At 37.1% G+C, this 24,639-nt stretch overlaps 1 protein-coding gene across 12 annotated transcripts in view; it reads right to left on the bottom strand.

The window, feature by feature from the left end:
- The window catches only part of PAM (peptidylglycine alpha-amidating monooxygenase), a 156,731-nt gene that overhangs the window by 100,810 nt on the left and 31,282 nt on the right, over positions 1 to 24,639 (bottom strand). For all 12 annotated transcript variants that reach the window (XM_021084551.2, XM_021084556.2, XM_021084559.2 and 9 more), the window contains exons 3-4: positions 21,661 to 21,718; positions 10,140 to 10,227 (exon numbers count right to left, since the gene is read on the bottom strand). In XM_021084551.2, coding sequence (XP_020940210.2) covers positions 10,140 to 10,227; positions 21,661 to 21,718 — 146 coding nt within the window. The remainder of the gene's footprint in view (positions 1 to 10,139; positions 10,228 to 21,660; positions 21,719 to 24,639) is intronic.

The raw sequence follows: 24,639 nt of genomic DNA, 5'->3' as shown, positions 1-24,639 counted from the left end.
CTCCTAAGTAAATTTTTAATTTTTATATACAAACACTTAAATGATTGGATTGGCCTAAAATTTATTGTACTGCCAAGTATGACATTAAAAAAATTTAGTTTGAGAGTTTTAACTAAAACATTAAATACCAATACATTTAATTATTATTTGCCTGATAGTACAAATAAGCTCATACTCTCACAAGAACATTACAAGTAGGTTATACTTTACAGCTGAGTAAGCTCAGAGAATCTAAGTACCTTTCAAAAAGTCATACAGTCAAGCCACGATTCAAAGCTCTGGCTATCATAATCTCCTATGTCTCTATTCATGGGACTGATTTATGGGCAGAAACTTTGTGGTATTATACGAAGATCAGCTTTGATGATTACTGTCATACCTGAACTAATTTGCAATTTGAGTATGAAATTCTAAAATTTTTTAAAAGTTCTTCTGACTTATTCACAAAGAGACAATGGGTTGATATTTTATTCTCTTATCAGCTCTAGTAAAAGAAGAGCTCCAAAAGCAAACTTTGGCTTGATTTTAAAATCCTGTTTTGTAATTTTTAAAAAACTGTATACAATTCAAGGATTCATGGGAGAGTGTAATGAGTGAGAGGACTCCATGAAGAGGAAAAATAAGAGGCCAAGAGTAATGAGTCCATCCATAACAGATAATACAAAGGAGTGGCAAAAGAAATCTGGATAAAATGTCTGTACCCTTTCATTTTAAAATTTTCATTTCATATTTTATTTTTTTTATTTTTATTTTTTTGTCTTTTCTAGGGCCACACCTGAGGCATATGGAGGTTCCCAGGATAGGGGTCTAATCGGAGCTGTAGCCACCGGCCTATACCAGAGCCACAGCAACACCGGATCTGAGCCTCGTCTGCGACCTACACCACAGCGCACGGCAACGCTGGATTCTTAACCCACTGAGCGAGGCCAGAGATCGAACCTGCAACCTCATGGTTCCTAGTTGGATTCGTTAACCACTGAGCCACGACGGGAACTCCCTCATTTCCTATTTTAAATGGCAACGATTTTGCATTTTCTCCACATAAAATGACCAACAGTATAAAGATGTTGATTTTCCAAAGGTCCTATAAAAATGTTGAGACTTTTTACTGTTCTTATTAAGAAGAATAGTATTAAGGCTAGGGAGCAAAGTAACCCTTGATCAATGACTGCTGTAATTTCAGGCCTCATCAACCAGGTTTCTTATTCTTGTAATTCTAGCAGCTTCTCCTAAAGGCTCCTCAAGATTAAGCCAATTAATTGTGAAAGGATTCACATAGCTCCCTAGTGGTTTCTTAGTATTCATAGCAAAAATGATGAGAATTAACATTTGAACATAAAACTACTCTGGATTCTTGGACCTTTGCTAGAGAACCTTTTCACCTCTAATCCATGGGGAAATCTTTCAGAGGGCATGAATATTTCCAGACTATGCCAAACAGAAAAGTGCTAGCCTGTCATTTTGAATTATCCAAATAAAGCGCGACTGACCATTAAAGTACTCCTCTGGTTCTATCTGTTAAAGGCAAGTTAAAATCCAAGGTTACTCAGGGAAAATCAGAACTGAGAAGTCATTTCTTGTTTTGTCTGGAATTTTTTTTTCTTTTTCGGCTGTACCTGTAGCATATGGAAGTTCCCCAGCCAGGGATCGAATCCGAGCTGCAGCCATGACCTAAGTCACAGCCTAACCTTAACTGTGCAGGCTGGGGATCAAACTTGTGCTGCCTCAGAGACAATGTTAGATTCTTAGCCTGCTGTGCCACAATGGGAACTCCCTGAACGAAAAATTTTTTTAATAAAATTGTCATGCCCTAAAGTTAAGTCTGTATAGTCTTAAATTCCGATTTTAATGCATTAAGTATCTAACAGTATCGTAGGAAAATTAATTCAAAGTTAGAAAGTTTCTTTAAGAAGCACATATAAAATCAATGGCATATGTGGAATGTCCTTACCTTTCAAAACTGCATCCAGCATGAGTCAGGTATTCAAATTTCTTTAACTGCTCTGTAAACCAATAGAACATACTTCCCAATTCAGACCAATCCTATGTGAATTTCGATGCAATGAGTATGCATTAATATAGTAATTAGAGGATACTTAATGGAAAGCTAAATAAGAGGGGTGATTAGAAGGCACTACCCTGAAAAATAGCACCACAGTATCTACCCCTTATCCTCATTCCTCATCCTCCTCTACTCCCCTCCACCATCACATTGGAAATGCTATAAAATCTACAAGAGCAAAAGGTGTCACCAAATTCTAAATACCTAATAATATGCTTGGTACATACTGGATGGTTAATAGATATTGTATTAATAAATGAATAAAGATAGTAGCTGCCATTTATGAAGCACTTCCATGTGCCAGGCACTGCAGCATCCATATTATGTACATCCTCTCATTTATTCTTCACAATGGTCCAATCAGGAGGAATCAGTAACCTCGTTTTATAGATGAGGAAACAGATATACAGATATACATAAATAGAGATACAGATATACAGATAGTTAGCCATATAGAAATGAGGTTGTATAATTTGACCAATGCAACTATCAAGTGTAGAGCTGAGATTTGAACCAAGATGCTCTGAGTTCAAAGTTCTGGCTCTATACTAAATGTAAAAGCACTGTGCTACAACATTACTATCCCATTTAACATAAATAGTTCTCTTGTGAGAAAGTAATAGTATTCAAAATTATGTAATGTTAGCTTCTGCTGAAACTGTCAAAATGTCATTCTATTTCACCGAAGTTGCTATTAGTCCGCTAAGAATTGGGCAGTTGCTAAGGAACTCTTAGCAACACCTCTAACCCAGGAGCCTAAAAATTAGCCAAGGAATATGATCGTTGATGACTAGAAGTTAGAGCAAGATGCCAGCTATATTTTAATGAAGATCCTTTATACTATTCTAATACACAGTATAATGTGAATCAATTACAATATTAAAGTAGAAAAAGGAAATGGATGCAATTACTTTTGGCCTAGCAGAAATTTATTTCCAAACTTTGCTGCTATACTCAAAGACACATTTTATAGTGCTTAGAACAAGGGATATTACAGATTTTGGAGGCTGTGTTATTTTTATTTATACTGACAAGGATGTTATGTATGTTTATAAGTTTCATTATGGCAGAAAAAACAATGAGAGGACTGCATAAGACACTCTTGGAAATCTTGCTGTATACTGTTTGGATAATAGCTAGTATGTGGAGAAGGTGCATAAAGCAGCATATGCAAATACCATTCTCAGCCTAAGAATCATTGAAATCATAAGGGAGGCAACAAAGCTGTAGACCTATCTGGAAAGTAACATCACCCTAAAAAAACCAGTCATTTAAATGACTAACCAAGCAGGTTAGATACTCTTCTCTTTCCCCTCATCAGCATCTGTAACCCTGTAGAGAGAGTGGCATTTAAAAAGACACAGCAGGTGGTTAATAAATAGAAGCAGTTGAAAGGGATTTAAGCTAAAGCTTCATAGGATGGTAAAGCACCACTGCTTTAGCTTAACAATGATTCCAAGTTAGAACAGCTGGAAACAGCCTCATTTAACCAGCTGGGATTCTTCTTTTCAAAAATGATTCAACAAGATGTAGAAGCCCCCTTAGATTTGTAAAGAAGCTTATGCAGTTGGTCATCAGCATCATTAGAAATAGCTTTCAAATCAAATATTAATTGCCCAAGACTGAAAACCATAATTTTAGCTCCACATAGAAGATCATGTCAAATTACAAGGCATAATACAGAAGAAGCCCATTTACTTAAATCACCCAATAGTGAGAAAACACAGTCTTGGGGTTTTCGGTCAAAAGTTGCCTTAAGCCCTAAGTCCTGTGCGCATTGGAACAGAAAGTGTGTAAGACTATGTAACCTTGGGAATTCCTGTTGTGACTCAGCAGTGGCAAACTGGACTAGAATCCATGAGGATGCAGGTTCAATCCCTGGCCTCGCTCAGTGGGTTAAGGATCTGGCATTGCCATAAGCTGTGGTGTAGGTCTCAGACACGGCTTGGATCTTGCATTGCTGTGGCTGTGGTATAGGCTGGCAACTGTAGCTCTGATTGGACCCCTAGCCTGGGAACTTCCATATGCATGAGTGTGTCCCTAAAAAGCCAAAAAAATAAAATAAAATAAAAGCAAAAAAAGACTATACAATCTCATATCACAAAGAGAAAGACAGTGCTCCAGAATCACACCAAATGACAAAACAATTTGTATGAACAAAACATCATGATTTTCAAAGCCTGAAAGTCTGTGTAGCTAACCACTCATTATTTTGTTTTAAAAATTTGATTGTTAGGGTAAAAATAGAATAAAAGTATTCATTGACTAGATAAATGGATATTTCAATTTCTAACATCTCCTAAAATTTACCATATTTTCATGGAAGAGAGGGGGCATAATTTTTTTTATTACTCAAATGAATTTATCACATCTGTAGTTGTATAATGATCATAACAATCTGATTTCACAGGATTCATAAATTTTTTTAATATCTAAATTACCTAGTTTTCAGTACCTCATTTCTTTACTGACCCTAAAAAGCCCCAAAGATCATCTACTCAGTTATGGCTCATACTCAGACAACAAATCTGGGGGACTTAGAACTGCCATACTTTGAATTAAGTCTGCAAACACAAATGGAGTCCAACATAATCTTGCTATTGCTATGCTTGCTCCAATCTTGGTGCTATTACTTCCTCCTGGTCCCTAGATGCAGTTAATTGTCTCCTCCTTTAAAAGCCTGGGAAAGAAGGCATGCAGGTTACATCTGACAGATATTGCTGCTTTCCTGACATGGGCCAGCAGAGTGGCTGCTTTTTCATCAGCTAGTCCTTATTTGCATCCTTGAGAGGTATGTTAATTTAGAATTGAGCACCAGGCCCACTCTAACTATAAAGGGACCACCCTGCAGTATATTAAAAGGTTCACATCAATGTATGCAATTTAAATGCACATGCATATAATTAACTAGACACATTACCAGTGTGAGTTGCTAATTTGGAATGAGACACAAAAGACTGGAATATGTGGAGAGGAAAAAAAAACTTCAAAATTAAAATGACTACATAATGAAAACTGCTTCATGCTGTGTCTACTATTTCCATGTAAACTTAATATAACTGTAAATATATTTTAATGAACAGTAGAAAGAGGCAATTACAAAGAGCAAAGGAGGGCAGCACAACAGTGAAACATCATCAGAATAGCTCTCTGCCTTCATATTAAAAGTGCTGCTTGAAGACAGGGGATGAATTATAACTTCATAATTTCAGGAGAAAAATGTTTACTTTATTAGAGACATACACTTATATGCCAACTTGCTGGCAATGAAAATAGAACATTAAAGTGAAAACAGGAGGAAATTCTAGCTAACAAACAGAAAAGAGAGGAAATCTGAGCTTGATGTTTCGGTTGTCAACAAAAAAATTAATAGTCTAAGAAAGAAATGGAAAATTTTACTGGAGCCAAACTGAAGTTTCTAACCCAGGAGACAGTCTCTCAGGGATCTCTGAAAACTGTTCCGAAGAGGCAAAGGGGGAGGTCAGTATATAAGTGATTTTGGTGCAGGAAGTACATGTAGTCAAGCACACATCTCGGTAAAAGGGTGCTATTTAGTCATGAGGAACAGACACCTTTTCGATGGCTTCAGGGCTTTGCTAAGTATGGGAAGATGCAACAAACTGAGTTCATGAAAGTTTTCTCCTGAAATTGTCTATGTAAGGGCCAGTTCTGCCAGCTTTCCCAGAGCACGAAGGGCTTCATCCTGATCTTTGCCCTGAATTCCTTTCAGGGTGTACTGTAGGTCAGCAACTGGAATGGCTGATGACTTGATTCTCATATAAATGGATGGTGGGCAACATTCTTTATTTTATAATCCCTTCTCTTTTGGTCTTAAATCTGAGAAAGGTTTGGGAGGTATTTTGTGACCAATTGTCCCATGATGCTAGGAATGCTCATTCCCAGACCAGGTGACTCTTTTGTTGATAGGCCACTCAGTGTGCTGTTTCTGGACTAGGCCCTTTTAACCTGTAGCCAAAAGCCTCCAGACCCTGTCTCTTAGTAGACTGTTATGGTCCAGTTTCCTCTTGCTGCTTCTTCTCATATCTAGAGTTACACTCTTACAATCATTGATCTTCTAAGACTATATATTTGGTCAATCATTTCAAGGCGCCTGATCATCATTAATTTTATGTGAATCTCAGTCACATATTTGGTAGCATAAGAAACAATAATCTAGTAAAATAGGCAGAATACAAATAATATAGCTAGTGACATTAATAATATCATAAGTAAGTATTTAAGCTAAGGTCTTCCACTACGTGTGGCCCAGTACCTCTTCAGGTTGTCTGACCAGTCTGTTCTGCACCAATTACTATCTTTAAGGAAAATGACATATTGACATGTGACATTGTTCACCAAAGATGTCTGCATGTGCAAGGCAAGTGGCGGGCCATCATGACCCTTGGCAAGATTGAGAAAGGAATGTTATCTTCTAAGGAATTACATAGCTGTCACCAGAAGAAGAAAAATTGATCTTTACAGTTGAGCAGGTTTTTCTGCCATTGGGAAGTTCTGGTTAACACATGATGCAAATGCACAATGCACATTAGAGGGAAGGGAGGAGGCCAAAGGGCAGAGAAAAAGTTTTATGTTTAATTTTTTCTTGTCTTGCCTTAAAATGTGAGGTGGTGTTAAAATATCCTATTCACTATCTTCTTTCACTAGAACAGCTTTGTATTCCCAAAATGATTTCCTTAGAAGCGTGCATGTGTTCTTGATATTCTTATACATCAAAACCCACTACTGTCATCATAACCGAAATTACATGTGAAAGTTTGGGAATCTTCATTTATGTCCTGTCCCTATTTTGGAGCTACTGAAGAATAGATTTGCAACTGTAAAATGAGTGTGATAAATTCCATGACTCAAATAATTTAGAAAAATAATGCAAGCCTTTGACACTGATAGATTCTTGTTATTAGTATTATAATTCAGGAGGGAGGATAAGAGGCTAAGCAGTTGGAAAACATCCGCTGATTATCTCCTGGGCTGAGGCTGATTGGCACTGGGGGTAGGGAGTAGAGGATGTTTCTGTGAAGCAACTGAAATGGTCAGCCCATGAAATATACTCTGAGTTCTAATGCTTTAAAGAGGCATGGATTTTACCACAAATTGGGGCATTAAAAAGCCTACACCATTTCTAAATGGAGAATAAGGCTGGATTGTAGAAGCCAGGGTCACTAGAACAATTTTACTTAACACACGTCTACTGGTTTGCATATTGGACAGATATTACATACATACACTGAAAAGATCCTACTTTTTTTTTTTTTTTTTTTTTTTGTCTTTTTGTTGTTGTTATTTCTTGGGCCGCTCCCGCGGCATATGGAGATTCCCAGGCCAGGGGTTGAATCGGAGCTGTAGCCACCGGCCTACGCCAGAGCCACAGCAACGCGGGATCCGAGCCGCGTCTGCAACCTACACCACAGCTCACGGCAACGCCGGATCGTTAACCCACTGAGCAAGGGCAGGGACCGAACCCGCAACCTCATGGTTCCTAGTCGGATTCGTTAACCACTGCGCCACGACGGGAACTCCAGATCCTACTTTTATATGTCTGATGAACACTTTCAGCTTGGTTGAAAGAAGAGAAATAACAGCATCAATTATTGTCCTCAGTGTATGATTATAAGGTCAATTATAACAATCCTATAGATTAACAGGGAATATGTACTCCAAGGCAGAGTTTTAAAAATCTATTTAACAAGAACCTACTGTACAGCCAGGAAAACCTACTCAATTGTTTGTAATAACCTATATAGGAAAAAAGAATGGATATGTTTATAGGTATAATTGATTCACTTTGCTGTACACCTGAAACTAATACAACACTGTAAATCAAATATGCTCCAATAAAATTAAATTTCAAAAATAAGTAAAAATACATTGAAAATGACATGGGTATAATGTCACTTAGAATTCTAATTACTCAGTGATGCAACTCAATGGCAAACAGCAGTGGACTGCCTGCTTGAGGTGAGTCAACCAGGGCACATATCTCCATCTCCTAATAATGATGCCTTTCCAATCTGACTCAGCATTTGTATGCGATTTACATTCATAGAATTATGGAATTTTAGAGCATAGAGGAGTTCTACAAATGATCTAGTATTAGTGCCTTGCTAGAATGAAAAAATCAAAGACAGCCCACACGGAATAAATAATTTACTCAGGAATCTAGACAGTTCACTACACATTCACTCTACTAATGTTGCCCTTCAAGCAATAATTTTAGCAAAAAAAAGAGAAAAAAAATGCAGGCAGCAATTACTTTACTCAAAAATGCTGTTTTCATTCTCATTTACATTTTTCTTTGAATTCTCTCTTTCCCCAACTTGGAAGTCTTTGGGAAAATAGATTTTAAAAACTTAATTTCAAAATAGTACATTTAAGAATATTAATATTTTAAAAGAGCCAAAATAATGTGTTTGCTCTGATATTCCCTTAACATGAGAACAGTGAACCAGACTTAGTTCATTTTACATAATTTATCTTAACAATTAGAGCCATAATAACATGTAAATGATGTTTTATTTTTTCATTCTTTTTCTTTAACCAAGGTGAGACTAAAACAGATTTTAAAAGCTTACACCCCTTGTAGCCATTTTCACTAATTCCAATTCAAAGGTAAACATCGCTAATTCCAAAAGAAATACTTTTAAAACATAAAAACAAAAAGATGTGATTTGCTGAATAAGATTCATAAAAAGCTGTCACAGAATAATATTTTAATCTCAGGATTTTATTTACAAAATTTACTGAAAAGCAAAAACTGGAATGTTGATATCAAAGAGTATTAACTGTGATTTGCTGACTCCATTTTTACATAAACCCAATCATGTGAGCTGAGTTCCTATGCGATATGCCCCTTTCATCAAATAACTTAAGCCTGTTAACAAATGCTTTGATGGTACTTGGTCCATTGAGATTTCTGCTAATTGCCCTGTGCTTTTAACAGTTCCAAATACATATTACAATTGTTTATTATAAAATGACTAGAAAGCAGTTGCTGCATGCCTCGCATTAGCCTGATGGATATTAGAATGCACAGAGAAAGCTCTATCCATATACATGATTATGCAGGGGCAGCACCACAGAACAGATCTCTTTCCAATGCAAAGCAGGACACACCAGTCATTCTGGTCTGTTAAATATATAGCAGTGATTCTGGCTATAGGTGCAAAATATGAGGCTTAAAATGCATGGCCATTTTCAAAGATCACTCTTCTTCATGAACGTCAAAGAATAAAATGAAAGGGAGGATCTTAAGCCATAATTATGCTGTAAGTTTCTGGGGGTAGAAAATACATCTATTTACCCTAGAACATCCCACCGCACCTACTACAGTTCTGGCATATAACAGACATTTAATAGACATTTATTGATTGTTCATGACATGATATTAAGATTCACCACAGTGATTAAAATAAACTCCAAAACTGCAACAGTTACTTGAATAAATGGAAGGCAGTGTGGCAAAATGGAAATAACTTTGGATTTGGAGCCAGACAACCTAGGGTTCAATCCTGGTATGACACCAACAAGCCAGGTTACCTTGGGTAAGTCACTGAATCTCTGAGCTTCAGGCTCCTTGTCTGAAAAATGAGAACAATAATACCTGCCTTGCAAAGACTTTAGGCTAAATTTTCATTTTCATTTTAAATGGTATGTACAGATTACCTAGCACAGTGTCTGGAATAAAGGATTACTCAATGAACAGATCCACAGTGTTCTTTGAGGATGAATCATTAACATTAAAAAAAGAAACATCAAAGTATCCATTATTTAAATTTCAGTCTCTCTTTACAAGCTGTCTGCACCTTGACACACTATGACAACAGATGTATATGTATTAAGTCAGTGACAAAGACTAATGATTGTGTTCCACAGCAGACTAAATAACTGATAATCAAGCGATGATAATAACCATGTGATGCAAAAGAACAATATTCTTTTTGAAAAAACAAGTATTTGTTTATTTATTAATCAGTTGTAAAATACGTGCAAAAATGAACTTTGTACTTATAAAAAACATATTTTCTACACACCTTTGTACTATAAACCCATTATCCCTTACCAGTAATTTCCAGTGGATGCTGGCATATTGCATCCAAAGAGTAACATGTGATGGACAGTATCCATGCTGGCACGGGGTTTGAAGTCAACTGTTAAGAGAAAATGATAATGAAAGTGAATACAAGTTACACATCTCTGTACAAGTGTCAAGAGACCTCAACATTCAACAGTTAGAACAGCTGTACAAGAAACATGTTTTGATGCTCTTATGATAGAATGTCCTGGTTGTACAAATCATCTTATTCCTTAGGATGAACATGATTTGATAATTTAATTTAGTAGGACAGTAAACTATTACATAGCAAAAGAGAAAATAATAAGAAACAGGCTGAAACTACATATATACCCTCACACACTTATTAATGAAAGCTCCTTTTTAAAGTAATGAGAACATTACATGGGTATAAAATGAAAGCTCCAAAATATATCTTGACAACATATTTCATTCCGGATTTTGGTAGGCTTCTGAGTACTGTACAACACTGCACAACATTGCACTGAAACAGAAGCCATGATGAATGGTCAAAATATAAGCAAAAAGATTCATAACACAAATTTATTACCATCTTAAAATAACAGTAGTCACCAGATATGATATGGGGAAACAATTTACTAGAAAATAAAATAAAAGTGGCAAGTGCATCATTATAAAAATATAGATGAAGAAAAATTACTGTCCTAGATGAGCACTGTGCACTTGCTAAAAGGATACAGAAACTTACACAATGTCATTTCTCTTTTTGTCCCAATAATAGTCGTTAAAAGGCATTAAAATAGACAAAAATGAGTTCAAAGGTAAAACAAAGAAAAGTTAAGAGTAAGTTATCTGGAGTTCCCATTGTGGCTGAGTGGGTTATAAAACTGACTAGTGTCCACAAGGATGCAGGTTCAATTCCTGGCCCTGCTCAGTGGGTTAAGGATCTGGTGTTGCCATGAGTTGTGGTGTAGGTCACAGATACAGCTTGGATCCCATGGTGCTATGGCTGTGACGAAGGCTGGCATCTCCATCTCTGATTCGACCCCTAGCCTAATATCTTCCATATGCCATAGGTGCATTTTAAAAAAGGAAAAAAAAAAAAAAAAGAATAAGTTATCTTATTTTGATGGCCAATCCTGAGCATGAGCTTCCTTTCCTAGTCTGGGTTTTGCTCATCCCCTTCTGTCCACATTCAAAATGTTTCTAACTAGGCAGTTTCCAGGTCACCTTTACTCATAAAAATGCTATATAGTTTAAAATCATCTTAAGTCTTAGGTGTGTGCAAAACTTCATTTTTTTTAGCTCTTTCTATTTCATAAAATTAATAAAACACCTTTTATTGCTGAAATGAGACATGCATATTTTATAAAATAAAAACATGTTCTACAAAAAACCATAGCACCATGACTTGCAAAGTATGGCAGTTTAAGAACTTAACATAGTGTCTGTGAGGATGCAGGTTTGATCTCTGGCCTCGTTCAGTGGGTTAAGGACCCTGCATTGCGGTAAGTTGTGGGTGTAAGCCACAGATGCAGCTAGGATCTGGCATTGCTGTGGCTGTGGTAAAGGCCTGCAGCTGCAGCTCCAATTCGACCTCTAGCTCAGGAACTTCTATATGCTGCAAGTGCAGCCCTAAAAAGAAAAAAAAAATGTAAACTGTTAGATGCAAAAGAATGTGAGTTTGAGGTTAAGCTAAAAATCCAGGTGGAACGACTGAGTAGAAGAATCGAATTATATGACTTATTCAGGGAAGAAGAGAATTACATGTTTGGGAATCATCCAAAAACTGAACCGTAAAGCCATGAGGGTGGACAAAAGTGCCAAAGGTGACAGTAAGTTCCATTGAGAAGGCTCATTACAGAGTTTTAGGGAAAGCCCTGAGCTGTCAGAATCTGTGCAGGAGACCCCCAACAGCGTCTTTTTTTTTTTTTTTTTTTTTTTAACATTAATGCAGTGTGTATACTGCTGTGAAAAAAGCAAAACCCTTTTTGGAAAAAGAGTGGGCTACATTAAACTTATAAAGTGAAATATTCAGGTAAGGACAAAGAGGAAACCTACTGGGAGGGGAACAGATCATGAATACAACAACATTCACTCTCTGTGGCTTTGCATTAGGAAGGAAAGCCAAAAGTTTTGCCCGGGGCCCTGCTTATGCAAGAGGATCTTCTCATTGTCCTTTGTAAAGTAAAGGGCAAACATTATTCAAAGTATAACCTCTCTAGACATTTTCTGATTTTTTTGTTCCCTTCTGACATACTATTTTAAGAACCACTTATTTGTTCCACATTGAACTCTTACTAGATATGTGTTTAATTTTAGTTTCTATAATGAGAAACAAATCAATATCTTTAAGTGGTAGTAAAAGAAAATCCCTGAGTTCCCTACCAAAAAATGTATCCTCACTGACTCATACATTCCTCCAGAAACTGAAGATATAATTTAAATGCTAAGTAAATTATTGGTACAAAGTGAAAACAAACAACTATCCATCTTTTTCATTTCCCAAAGAAAGAGTGTAATATCAAAGTATTCATACAATTATAACTCAAAGTAAAATACATTGCATGTTAAAATGAAAAATATGTCCAGCAAGAGGAATGTCATATCAAAATATAAATCTAAACCAAACAGTAGATGCCATAATATAGAGCAAAAATAAAGCAAGACTTGGACAATTTCATTGAAGGGCCTGCTGCCAGTACTGGGCAGAGGTCAATTGGGAAAAGATTAGGCTGACAGGCTCATTTTCTGGGTTTGCGACACTCCTACTTATAATTCCTGGCTTTGCTAAAGAAGGCCCCATCCCTAGTGAATAAGAATAATGTCTGCTGAGCATAAGATACATAGATAACTATGCTGGAGATTTCAACACTGCAAAACACAATATGGAAAAATATTTAAAAATCGCATCTTAAATTTGCCCTTCTTTCTTTTTCTATTACACACCAAAGAAATAAAGGATTTAAGGGGAAGAGAGCTAGAGGATAATCATGAAAACAACTGCATTTAAGTGTGTGATTCTGACAGGCAGAATAAACAAAGGCAGCCTTGGGATGGTGACAAACAGGCAGAAACACAGCCTTGTGAGAATGCAAGGGAATACTATATCTGCTAAGATTAAAAGTGCCATTGACTCTGCTAACTCAATAATATGACAGTTGCTTAAGTGGAAATGGTACTTGAGTCTCAATGGGTGTTTAAGCAGTTCAGATTGCCTGATATATAAGACCAGTGAAAATTTTATAAGCAAGGAAGTATGAGTAAGTCCTGGGAACCAAACACTTTTGAAGGGCCAGGACTCCAGAAATAGTAATTCATGACCATTAATTAAGGAAATGTGATGATACTTAAAGTGCATAGGTTAGAGGATTTCTCAAAGAATAATGTCATATGAAATGAAAGGCTTGAAAGTATCTGTGTGGGCGACATATTGAACAGAGAGATAACTAGGTCTATTTTCTGGAATTCTAAGCAAAATGTGTTCTAACTGCATGAGTTTGTTCGGGATTTATGGCCTCTTTTAGCTAACATCAGACTACAATCAGGGCCATAAAATTCTCTAAAAATGCGACCTAGGAGAGAATTTCATTTAGCACTTGGCTTTCTCTCCATTTTTCCTTTCCAAATGGATATCCATGTTTGCATGTCAAATTTTGATGTATCTGCCAGACCAAGGATGTGGAAATATTTCAAAGAACTATGTAGCCAGGTGAGGGAACATGCAATTTAGGATCTATGTACACATATAACCATCCCTAAAATACCACTCGAAATGGGAGGAACACCCTTTTGAGCTAAATACAGTAAGTAGAGAAATATTACAGACCATGATAATTAACCTATCGAATGAAAAAGAACTGACTTGGAAATGCAGACTAAGCTTGGATCGCCAGAACTCAGGCATTCCTGAATTGTTGCCTGTAGTATATATCGTCTGAGAAAACTGTTAACTTTGTTTCTTTTTTCCTCCCAGTGGAATCATATAAATGGTCTATTTCATATATGTGGATATTTTTACATGTTATTAAACAATTTTTGTCAATGGTACTTTTCAGCTAGTGCTATGTATTAGATTTACCCTATGGGGTTTGTTAAAAACAGAGGTGCTCAGGGTCGGTTCTAGATCAGGCCGGCCCCTTCCACCATCAATATCTTACTTAAATCTCCACAGGTTGTTCTGTTACGGCAGATACCCAGCAGCCCTGCACTGCAGCGTATCAGCTCTGGCGACAGCCCCGTGGCTGTAGCGTACCAGCTCCAGTAGCTCTGTGGCCATAGTGGATCAGCTCTTTTACCCGGCGAGAAACCAAGCGAGCACTCGGAGAGTTGGAGAACTCAGTTTTATTACGCCGGCAGGCTCAGAGGAGATCGCTCTCCAGAGTCTGAGCCCAGAAGAAGGGTTTCACAAGGCTTTTATGGGCTACGTCTTCCGGGTCCAAGCTTGGCTGGTTGGACTGGAGTGACGTCAGGCAAGGTAGTAGATGCGGAAACAAATTTACAGAAGCAGATGCATGGGGGAGGACTGGTTGGGGCAGTTGGCTAGACTTTGCTTAGTCATCATGGCCGGGGTCTCCCCTTTCTACATTTTATTGGGACATTTTCTCCTACAGTTCCAGGCAAGTATATATTTGCAAAATTCCACAGGTGAATCAGAGGTGATTCTGACTACAGTCAACGTTTATATTCTACTACGTGAGCATACTCAGAATTTAGTTAACTCATCTCATCACCTTGGATTGTATAGCTCTTTTAAACATACAGGGTAAACAATAAAAAGAAGGTCTCTTTTAAAATGAATTTATGAACGTTTTTGAAGGCAAAAATGAGTTGATCCTTTAGAATTGTTTTATTCAAAGAGATCACTGCAACTCCACATTACATCAGGCAATTTTAGCTGTATCACCTAAAATCATTTTACGGCTAAGGTCTCAAGTAAGTGTACAAATGGAGCCTCTGGAATTATGTTCATGTCTGCAATGGAGTCGGCATTCTAACAATCCTTGTGCTTTCAAGCCATTTTCAATACTGAGAAAATAGAGAGGTGTAAGGTTCAAGAAACAATAATGTAAAAGAGTTGTCAAAATTTAAACAAATTACTGCCCCCCATCTTTATATCACTCCCATAAACATTTCTTTATTTCCCCCCTCCAAAAAAAGGAATATACTTCAAAAATCATTCACGGGAACAGAAGATAATGCTCTAAACTGTGATTTAAGTGTAGGATAAGATCAAACTTAATGTTCATAATCTTGGAGTTGGATGGGTGAGGAAAGTTCAGACAAATGTAAAGTTCACAGTAGCAGAGTGCATTTGGCAGCAAGTTGAAAACCCACGACAGTGGCATATTTTATCATCTTTTGCTAGCTTCCCGCAAACCATAAAGCAATTCTACACTAAAATAAAGAGCTCTGCTTGAACATTTTTAATCAGAAAGTTTAATAAAGAAATTGTCGTTAGGTCGTGCTAGCCTGGATTGTGATGTACCTACCATTCAGAAAGAATCCTTCACCTGGTTTATGAGGACTTTAAACTACTCTTGCCAAATTAACTAAGAAATAAGACACTTGACCAAGCCTATAAATTGAACACAAATTTAAAATGAAATTTACTGCTCAATAAAGGAATTTCAACAGAAAAAAGAAATAAACTTGTAGACGATATACCTTTAAAAAAGGAACTTTCTGGTTTATGCCAGAACCAACTAAATAATCAATAAATAGACTCTGGCTAGGCTATGCAAGGTAAAATTGCACAAGCTTCATTAAGCCCTGTTTTTGTAATGTCATCTCTATAATCTCCTATTAATTTCCTACAGAATCAAATCCACATTCCTCTTCCTGCCTCTCCATGATATTGCTGCCGTCAGCAGTCTCCAATTCTACCACGTTTCCAACAGTACTATCTCCAACACACACTCAGTGCTCTCACGCGCTGTCCTCCTCACCTAGTAACCATATCCACTAACATTTACTGAGGGCTTATCCTGGACATGGCTCATTTACTGCTCACAACAACCCTATGAGCCTGGTTCTTTTCCCCTCAAACATCAGCCTGGAGGAAAGAGATGCTGAGTAGCCACCCACAGCTATGTAGCCAGCAAGTGTTGAGACTCAAACACGTGCCCAGATGGCCCTTCAGTGCTCAAACAGCCAGCAGCTGGAATACTCTTCCCCCTCTGCAGACCCAACAAACTGTCTTTCCAGATCCAGATCAAACCTTGCCATCTCTCTAATGAAATTTTCTCCGACTACATCAGTTCACAATAGTCTTTTTAGAGTTGGCCCCTGAAATTGTCCTCACTGAAATAGCTGAAACGGCTACTTCAGAATGACTGTCAGCATGTCAAGAACCCTGAGACACGGAAGGACGTTTACACACTGAATCTCCTTGGTTTTTTTGTTATTACCTCACTAAAAAAGCTTTATCAACATGTCAGTTACTTTTTGTTGATCTCTACATGCATCAAATTGAGGATATTCCTATCTCTCTCTTTAAAATACAATGAAATGGTTCTTACTCCTCCCTTCCTTTTTTGCTACCTGACAAAACTTGGGGGGGATTAGGGGCTGGAAATGTGGGTACATGGGTGACCAAAGGATAGCAGACATTCAAGAAAGACCCTGACACAGAGTAAATAGAAACAGCTTCTCCTTCATGATTATGACCAAGCAAATTAGGCTTTATCTACTCATCAGAGACCTCCAGTACAGTGTTATCTTATTTATGCTATCTCAGCTCTCTCCAAGTAGCTTTCACTAAGAAACGAAAATAGCCTCCGAGGGTGTCTGCTTGGAAGGTACCCAATGGGTTATGTGGAAGACAGACACTAAATTATTCATGCTGGAGAAAAGCCAAGTGAAGAGAGAAAGGAAAGCATGTGTAGTCAACTAATTGGAAGCAGAAAGGTGACAGAGTGATTGCATGGGGATGGGGACAAACACACACAAACACACACCCTTCTATTTACTGCTGTCAAAGTCATAAGTCATTATATGTGGGTAAATGAGCAGTACACCCTGCCAGACCTTGGTCTTTATAGTCATATTATGTAGTTGACCCATTAGAATGATCAAAATTAGATTGTCCTGGCCATTTTTGAAGCATTCCAACATCACCTTAACATGGCTTATTTAAAAGAAACAGTCAAGTCTAATTGCACAATTCTGCAGTAGAAATCATTCTGCATTCAAGACAGAAGCCCAAGAAAACAAAAAGCAAAGAATCATTGGGTTAATTTTCATCTATTTCTAAATTCAATGGCTTCTATCTCATTTGTGTAGTGTAATTTGATAGATAGGGACCAGCCATCACTCACTAAGGAAAAGACACATTTATTTACTGGTCATCCATGTGAGGGAAAGCAAGTGGATGGAGATGACAGTCAAATTTCTTGGCTGAGTGGGCTGCTGTCAGACCCAATTCTTCTGAGTGTCTGTAAAACACCTTTTAGACAGCATCACAGTTCAGTGGTCAAATGCAGATTTTATCATACCCTCACCCATTCCAATTCTGTGGTTTCTTCTAAAAACAACAAATAACTGCAGTGCTCTAGCGAACGCTATGATTTTGTTCAAAATATAAAAATTATACTTTTCATTGGTGTATTTTCTCAAATACCTACTTTAGTTCACATTTAATATTCAATGCCAGCATATAAACACATCAAACATGTTGTGCATGCTCATATGGCAGGCATATGCACATAAAATTCCATGACAGTTGTGATTCAGAAGTATTTTATCAAAATTAAGAAGTATGTTTATTTAAAATGAGTTACATGATTAGTCACACAAGCATAAAGCCAAAATAGTGAATATCCAAATGTAATTTAAGCTTTTAACACCATTGAGAGAATTCGTTTTACTCCTCTCCACCACTTTTTTTTTTTTTGCTTTTTAGGGCCACAAGGCAAATAGAAGTTGCCAGGCTTGGGGTCAAATCTGAGCTGTAGCTACCGGCCTACACCACAGCCACAGCAAAGCCAGATTTGAGCCACCACAAGCCACAACGGGAACTCTGGTTTTACTCCAAATAAGCAGTCTGCCTTTTGTGATTTTCTTCAGAAATTTGGAAAGCAAAAGGAGAAAGTCCTTTTCATCTAGAATCCTGCCAGGGTGTGATTTCCTTGAATTTGTATCATACCTCACACCCCGTGTTGCCTAGCCCAATAAATGTCACACAGCAGAATTTCTTACGTTTGTTGAATTTACAAACAAGTGACTTTTCTTTAAAAAAAATCATTCCCTTATATTCAAACAAGTATAATTTAAGATGAAAGAGTAAATTGACTCCTATTTAATACATTGCCTTAGAAAACAAAATAAAACACTTTTTTAGTGTTCTCTCATGTATTAAGCAAGAAGTTGCTGAGTCCCTACCATATCCTGTGGCACATATCCTGCTGGCATTCAAAAAATTTAAAGGCGCAGATAATGAAAACAGAGGGTATAAAATGGTGTCTTCAGAAAACAATGAACCAAGTTTTATAGGTCTTACAAATCTTCATTTCGACCATGTTTTAATCTTAATAATAAAGCCCCCTGAGACCCAGAATTTCAGACAACCCACAAAAAGGCCAATGTTTCATTCATGGAAAAGCCTTAGTTACCCCACAAGTAAAACTCACTTTGGGAGTCTGATAAGCTATGTATCATCACCTTCCCAACATGTAACCTGTATTTCCCAAGGCCTTTTTTCTACCGCAGATGTTGAAATCTTCACATGTATTGGGTTTTGTTTTACAAGATAGTTTGAGGTTTATTTTACCTTTTGGCAGAACAGACTAAAATGTTTCCAGTAGGGAGTGAAGGTAAGGGAATGAAAGAATAACTGTATTCAATGTGAGGAAGCCAGTGACATGCTATTGTGATATTTCAGCTCCTTCTACCCATCTGATTGCTTCTTCTTTTCCTTCCCTGTACCACTATCCCCACATCCAAATCTGTTATGATTTAAATAGCATATGCCAAGGGAGCAATATATAGTAAAAACCTTGGGCATGTTCCTTAACCTCTTCTGTTTCTTTTTCTGTGAAATGGCTTAAATATGCTTGGCTTCAAATCTTCAGTCAGTGATGGCTGGTGGTGGGCTGATTATAGGAACATATATTCCTGTAATAGGACAGACTATCATTCTAGGTCCTGATTAAATCACAGAAGCAGATGATCCTGTCTCTGTTTCTCTATAAGATGGGACAACCTACAGTGTTGTCCTAAGAATTAGTGAGATTATACATGCAAATCTTCCCTTACTTATTCCTTTACATGAGTAATTGTTTGGTACTTCTCTTTGGTTTTCAATTTTCCAGCTCTATTTTGCCTCCATCTGAACTTATGTGGCTGCTAGATTATGCAAACAATGGTAACCACAGACCTCCTGAGGGTAGTCTTCAAAGACTAACAGTGAAGATGAAACAATCCTGTTCTGAACAGGTGATCAAATCTTTAGTATGCATGCAAGCTTCTCGACAATCATGTAAAGAAGAAATACTGAAAATAGTTATTATTCCTATAAGATCCCTCAAGGACCTCAGAACGAGGAACAATTTAATCTTAGATGAGAGCTGCCTAAGAAAATGCAGACTGTTTAGCACCCTGGTTCTAACAGAGCCCTTTATGTTTTTCCTATGCATATTTTTCTTGACTGAATATATTGACTTATAATTTCAATATTAAATTATGTGAAAATAAGCATATTTACATTAGGAGAGCATTAGTACATTCCAGGATACATATTTATAGGCCTGAAAGTCACCGGCTCTGAAATCATACCCTACCACCACCTCCAGAAACAAACCAGTAACCTATTAATGTGAGACACATAATACCTCTCTGGAACACAACTATTCTATTTATATAGGTGTGTAGAGTGGCCTTCTTGTCAAAAAACAGGAAGAACCAAGTCTACCCCTGAACTTGGACAAGGAAAATATAAAATTAGTAAAGAAAAACCTCAGGTAAAATTCCTTTTTTTTTTTTTTTTGTCTTTTGTCTTTTTGTTGTTGCTATTTCTTGGGTCGCTCCCGCGGCATATGGAGGTTCCCAGGCTAGGGGTCGAATTGGAGCTGTAGCCACCGGCCTACGCCAGAGCCACAGCAACGCGGGATCCGAGCCGCGTCTGCAACCTACACCACAGCTCACGGCAACGCCGAATCGTTAACCCACTGAGCAAGGGCAGGGACCGAACCCGCAACCTCATGGTTCCTAGTCGGATTCGTTAACCACTGCGCCACGACGGGAACTCCCTAAAATTCCTTTTTATGAGTAAACATTATTTTCTCCTAGGCTGCCGAATACGTGGATATGAAATTGAGGAAAACTTTACTGTTATCATTTATTTCTGCATTTATAACCTAAATTGCTTCTCGTGTTACTGAAAGCCCTACAATTAGGAACTTAAATTATTTTTCTCCCTGTAAAGTTAAAGTTCAGGATCTGGAAGCACCACATTTCCTAACTTTTTCCTGGTAATGCTGAGTTATTATATAAAGTAGCTATAGTCAGGTAATGCTCAGCTTTCTAAGGTCTGACTTACTTTTAAGAATTAGCTATGGAGCCAGCTTCATTTACAGTGTTGTTACAGGTGGTATTTTCTGCTGTGATTGCCACCAAAATGTGTGAAAAAAATAGATGCACACTGTTCTGGCTTTGCAGATCTATAACGTATTTTCCTGTGGTGAACACCTCATGAAAATTCTTCCTCAGATGGCCCCAAGGCTATTGTACACATTCTACAATTCACACAATAGCCATTACAGACAGCCCACTTGAAGATTAGTTTCAAGAGACCAAAGTACAACTTTCATTACCATCACTTTCTCTCCAAAGTCAACTTCTCGAACCAGAAAAGTAAGGGAGGGGGGGAATTCCATGAATAATTTACCAATTTCATGTCTTCCCTAAACAGTTAAAAATCTGTCATAAGGGATGTTTAAAATAAAACAAACCAGATGAAAACAGATGGTGCTTTGTCACTTTCCCTATCTGATTTAAAGGCTCAGCTGGGGAAGGATCATTTGAGAGTCCTCCTATTCTGCGATAAAGACAACAGGACAGATGCTCCTTCTGTCCTCCCTCCCTCCCTCTTTCCCTTCCTTCCTTCTCTCTTTCTTTCCTTCCTTCCTTCCTATCCATATACCTATCAAACAGGTAAAATCTTACATTCCCCAATGCTGATGTTAAGTGCAGGAGAATCATAGCATGAACCAGGAGGTAAATAAAGAGTCTGTTGAGCAGAGCAGAATTAAACATCCAGCCACAGACAGAAAGCCAATATTCTACAAATGGGACCACATGATATTGGAGGCCGTTGACATCTGCATGCAACTCCTTAACTACTATTACTCACGAGTCTCTCCAGATACAGGTTGTAATCTTGTCTCTCAATGGCTCACTTGTTTCTGCATTAGGCATTATAAATGCATTTTACAAACTGACAGTAAAAGATTAATATGCTCATAACCAGCAAAGAGAACCTTTCACGGATTTCAAATAGCTGCCTTTCCTTTAAGATGCCACCCTTCCACACCATCCAATTAATACTTACTCACGAAGGCTTCCTCATCCACTGGCAAACGCATTGACATGCAGAAGTATGTATCAGACTATTAAAGAAAAAAGATACAAAATTCCAATTAGATTGCTGTTAGTAAAGAAGAAATAATAACTTGTTAAAGTACAGACCTATGGCTAAAAAAGAACTATTGGTCCACTGAGGTAAAGTTGTCTGTCAAATGCTGGTGACAGCTTAATGAAAAGGCTAAGTCTAGAGCTTATCTAAACATTTTTCTACAATTCCTTCCTAAACGATGTCAAATCTTACTTATAAAATCAATTATATGAGTGATATTTCTAGTATTGTCACCATTAAAAAGTGACATTTTAAATGCTTCTATAGGAAGAGTAAAACAATTTAATGCATTTGACTTTAAAATGGTAGGAGTTAGTCTTGACCATCTTTGTTATTTGCATAATTAAATACTGAATTTCTGAATCACTTTACAAGTACCCAAATTTTATGTGTTGAACTGAAGAAATCAACTCGTTATTAGCTCGTTATTCTTTCTTCTCCAGTTAGTAGTCTCTTATCTAAGTTGCCATTTTCCTTTATCAAATATACTGACATCAAGAACTTTTAGTATAAATGCTGCAAATTAAGGAGGATGGGCATCTGTTGATCTATGCATTCCACTTCTGTAATGAAAATCCATACATAGTGAAGTATGTGCTATGGTAGATAATATACCCAATACAAATAGAGTCTGAACATATTTAGTAATTCAGACTTCATGGATTATAAGTGCACAGTGCTGGAATCTAGAGACTCCACAAATATGAAAAGAGATCATCTGGGTTTCCTACACCTACTGGTTAGCACCAAAAATTGCAAAATTTGTAGCTCTTTTTTTACTTCTATATCAGGTAGGAAGCAAGGAGGTTCAAATACACATCAAAGAAGTGTCTTAAAATTAGAAAAATTACAAAAATATGATTCAGTCTTTATTTCTACTTTTGTATAGGCCATTTTTCTATTTGAGCAAATCGTTTCATTTCTTAAAGGGCTTTATAATAACTTAGATTCACTCTTATTTTGATAAGAAGAATGGACTGGGAAATGTTGAAGGTTGCACGATAAGGACATGCAGTTAAGTTAAGCCACATACATGCTGGAGATGTGAGCTCTGTATCCATGATCCAAGAAATATGCTGGCAAAAAATGCTTAAAGATCTTATAATCATGTACCAGATTGCTCACAAATATTTTTCCAACCTCTGAATTACAAAACATATGAACTCTATTTTAACAGAAATAAACAAATAAACCCATTTGGTCATCCTGAGCTATGAGCAATTCAGGTCTAAAAGATATTGAGTGACTACTATAGCTGCTGCTGCTACTAATATTATTTCTATCCAACAGTTCTCAATGTTTTAAATGTACTATATCATTTAATAACAAAAATGATCCAATATGGTAGATACATACTACTATTGACTCCTTTAAAGGTAATAAGAGTAATAACTAGCATTTATTGAGAGTTTACTGTGGCAACACTACTCTAAGTGCTTTACAAGCATTAACTCCTTTAATCCTTAAAACACATTCCCACAATACAGGTACTATTATTGTCACCATTTTAATAGATGAGGAAAATGAGGCAAATCAAGGTTAAGTAACTTTACTGTTCATTCCAGCCAAAACCTGGTAATAGGTGGACAGACTCCTGAATTCCTCTTAGTGCAGTTTAGAAAGCTGGCAATTATGAATCCTTCCTCTGTCTCTTTGAATTGTAACTCTTTTACCACTTAGAACTGTCTTCTCACATTCAAGGAGATAATTCTGCCCTAGTTCTCAGCCAGTGGATGCCTTGCTCTAAGTTATATCACTGCCTCCTGTCATAAAGATAGGAGAAATTTGTTTTTCCTCTAGGTAAGTGCCAATCAACAAACCCAGATGGCCACATGGACCAGTCCCCACACCCAACACTTCTCAGTGTCTTTCCATTAGCAACCCAGCCTTTAAAATAATGTCTCTTGCTTTTTGTTTCAGCAAAACTGAATTCGGTTTATGTTGGACTGCCTCATTATTTGCAATAGTTTTTACTGAAAAAAATCTGCCCTTTCCACTTTAAATAGTGACCACCTGCACTAACAAGTGCAGGACATGCAATCTAAACATAGGCAGTCTGACTAATGCCTCACAGATCATTTAAAGCAATATGAGCAACTAATGACTTAGAAGCAAATATGAAACAAAAGTGAATTTAAAGTAGCTAAGCAGGAGTTCCCATCGTGGCTCAGCAAAAATGAATCTGACTAGCATCCATGAGGACACAGGTTCGATTCCTGGCCTTGCTCAGTAGGTTAAGGATCTGGCGTTACTGTGAGCTGTGGTGTACGTCACAGAAGCAGCTTAGATCTGGCGTTGCTCTGGCTATGGCGTAGGCCAGCGGCTACAGCTCCTATTTGACCCCTAGCCTGGGAACCTCCATATGCTGTGAGTGTGGCCCTGAAAAGACAAAAGATAAAAAAAAATTAAAAAATAAAGTAGCTAAGCATATACTTATAAAAGAAATAATCTAATGGATGGATTCAGAGGTTGCAATGAAATGCAAACCAAACAGAAGTTCTCGTAAATTTGTACTTCTAATTTGGGGTTTTATTTTATTTTGCATTTTGTTATAAGCCACCTCAAGTTATTTTTGGAATAGATAAGTTATAGGCATAAACATGTATGTCAAATTCAGCAAGGTTTTTTTTTGATTAAAAAAAAACCTAATCTACATATACAGAATAAAGGGAACTACATTTATACTCAGAATTGATCAGAACCATATTGTAATTCTTGCTCTTATATCAGTTGTGTAATTTCAAATGACAAAATAACTTGGAAATGTCTTTCTTCAATCAATTTATATATCTTGGCTTATAAATTCTCTAATAATAAGAATGTGTTCAGATTTCAAATGTTTCTTTTCTGTTATGGCAAAGTCAGTTTAAAAAGAGAGAAGAGATGACATAGATC

Source organism: Sus scrofa, chromosome 2 (genome assembly GCF_054392235.1).
Source record: "Sus scrofa isolate SSC_HxYL_T2T_F1_AM1 chromosome 2, Sscrofa_HxYL_maternal_Yorkshire_Landrace_v2.0, whole genome shotgun sequence".
Lineage (NCBI taxonomy): Eukaryota > Metazoa > Chordata > Mammalia > Artiodactyla > Suidae > Sus > Sus scrofa.
Note: the sequence above shows the minus strand (reverse complement) of the source record. Positions and strands in the feature narration are given on the sequence as shown.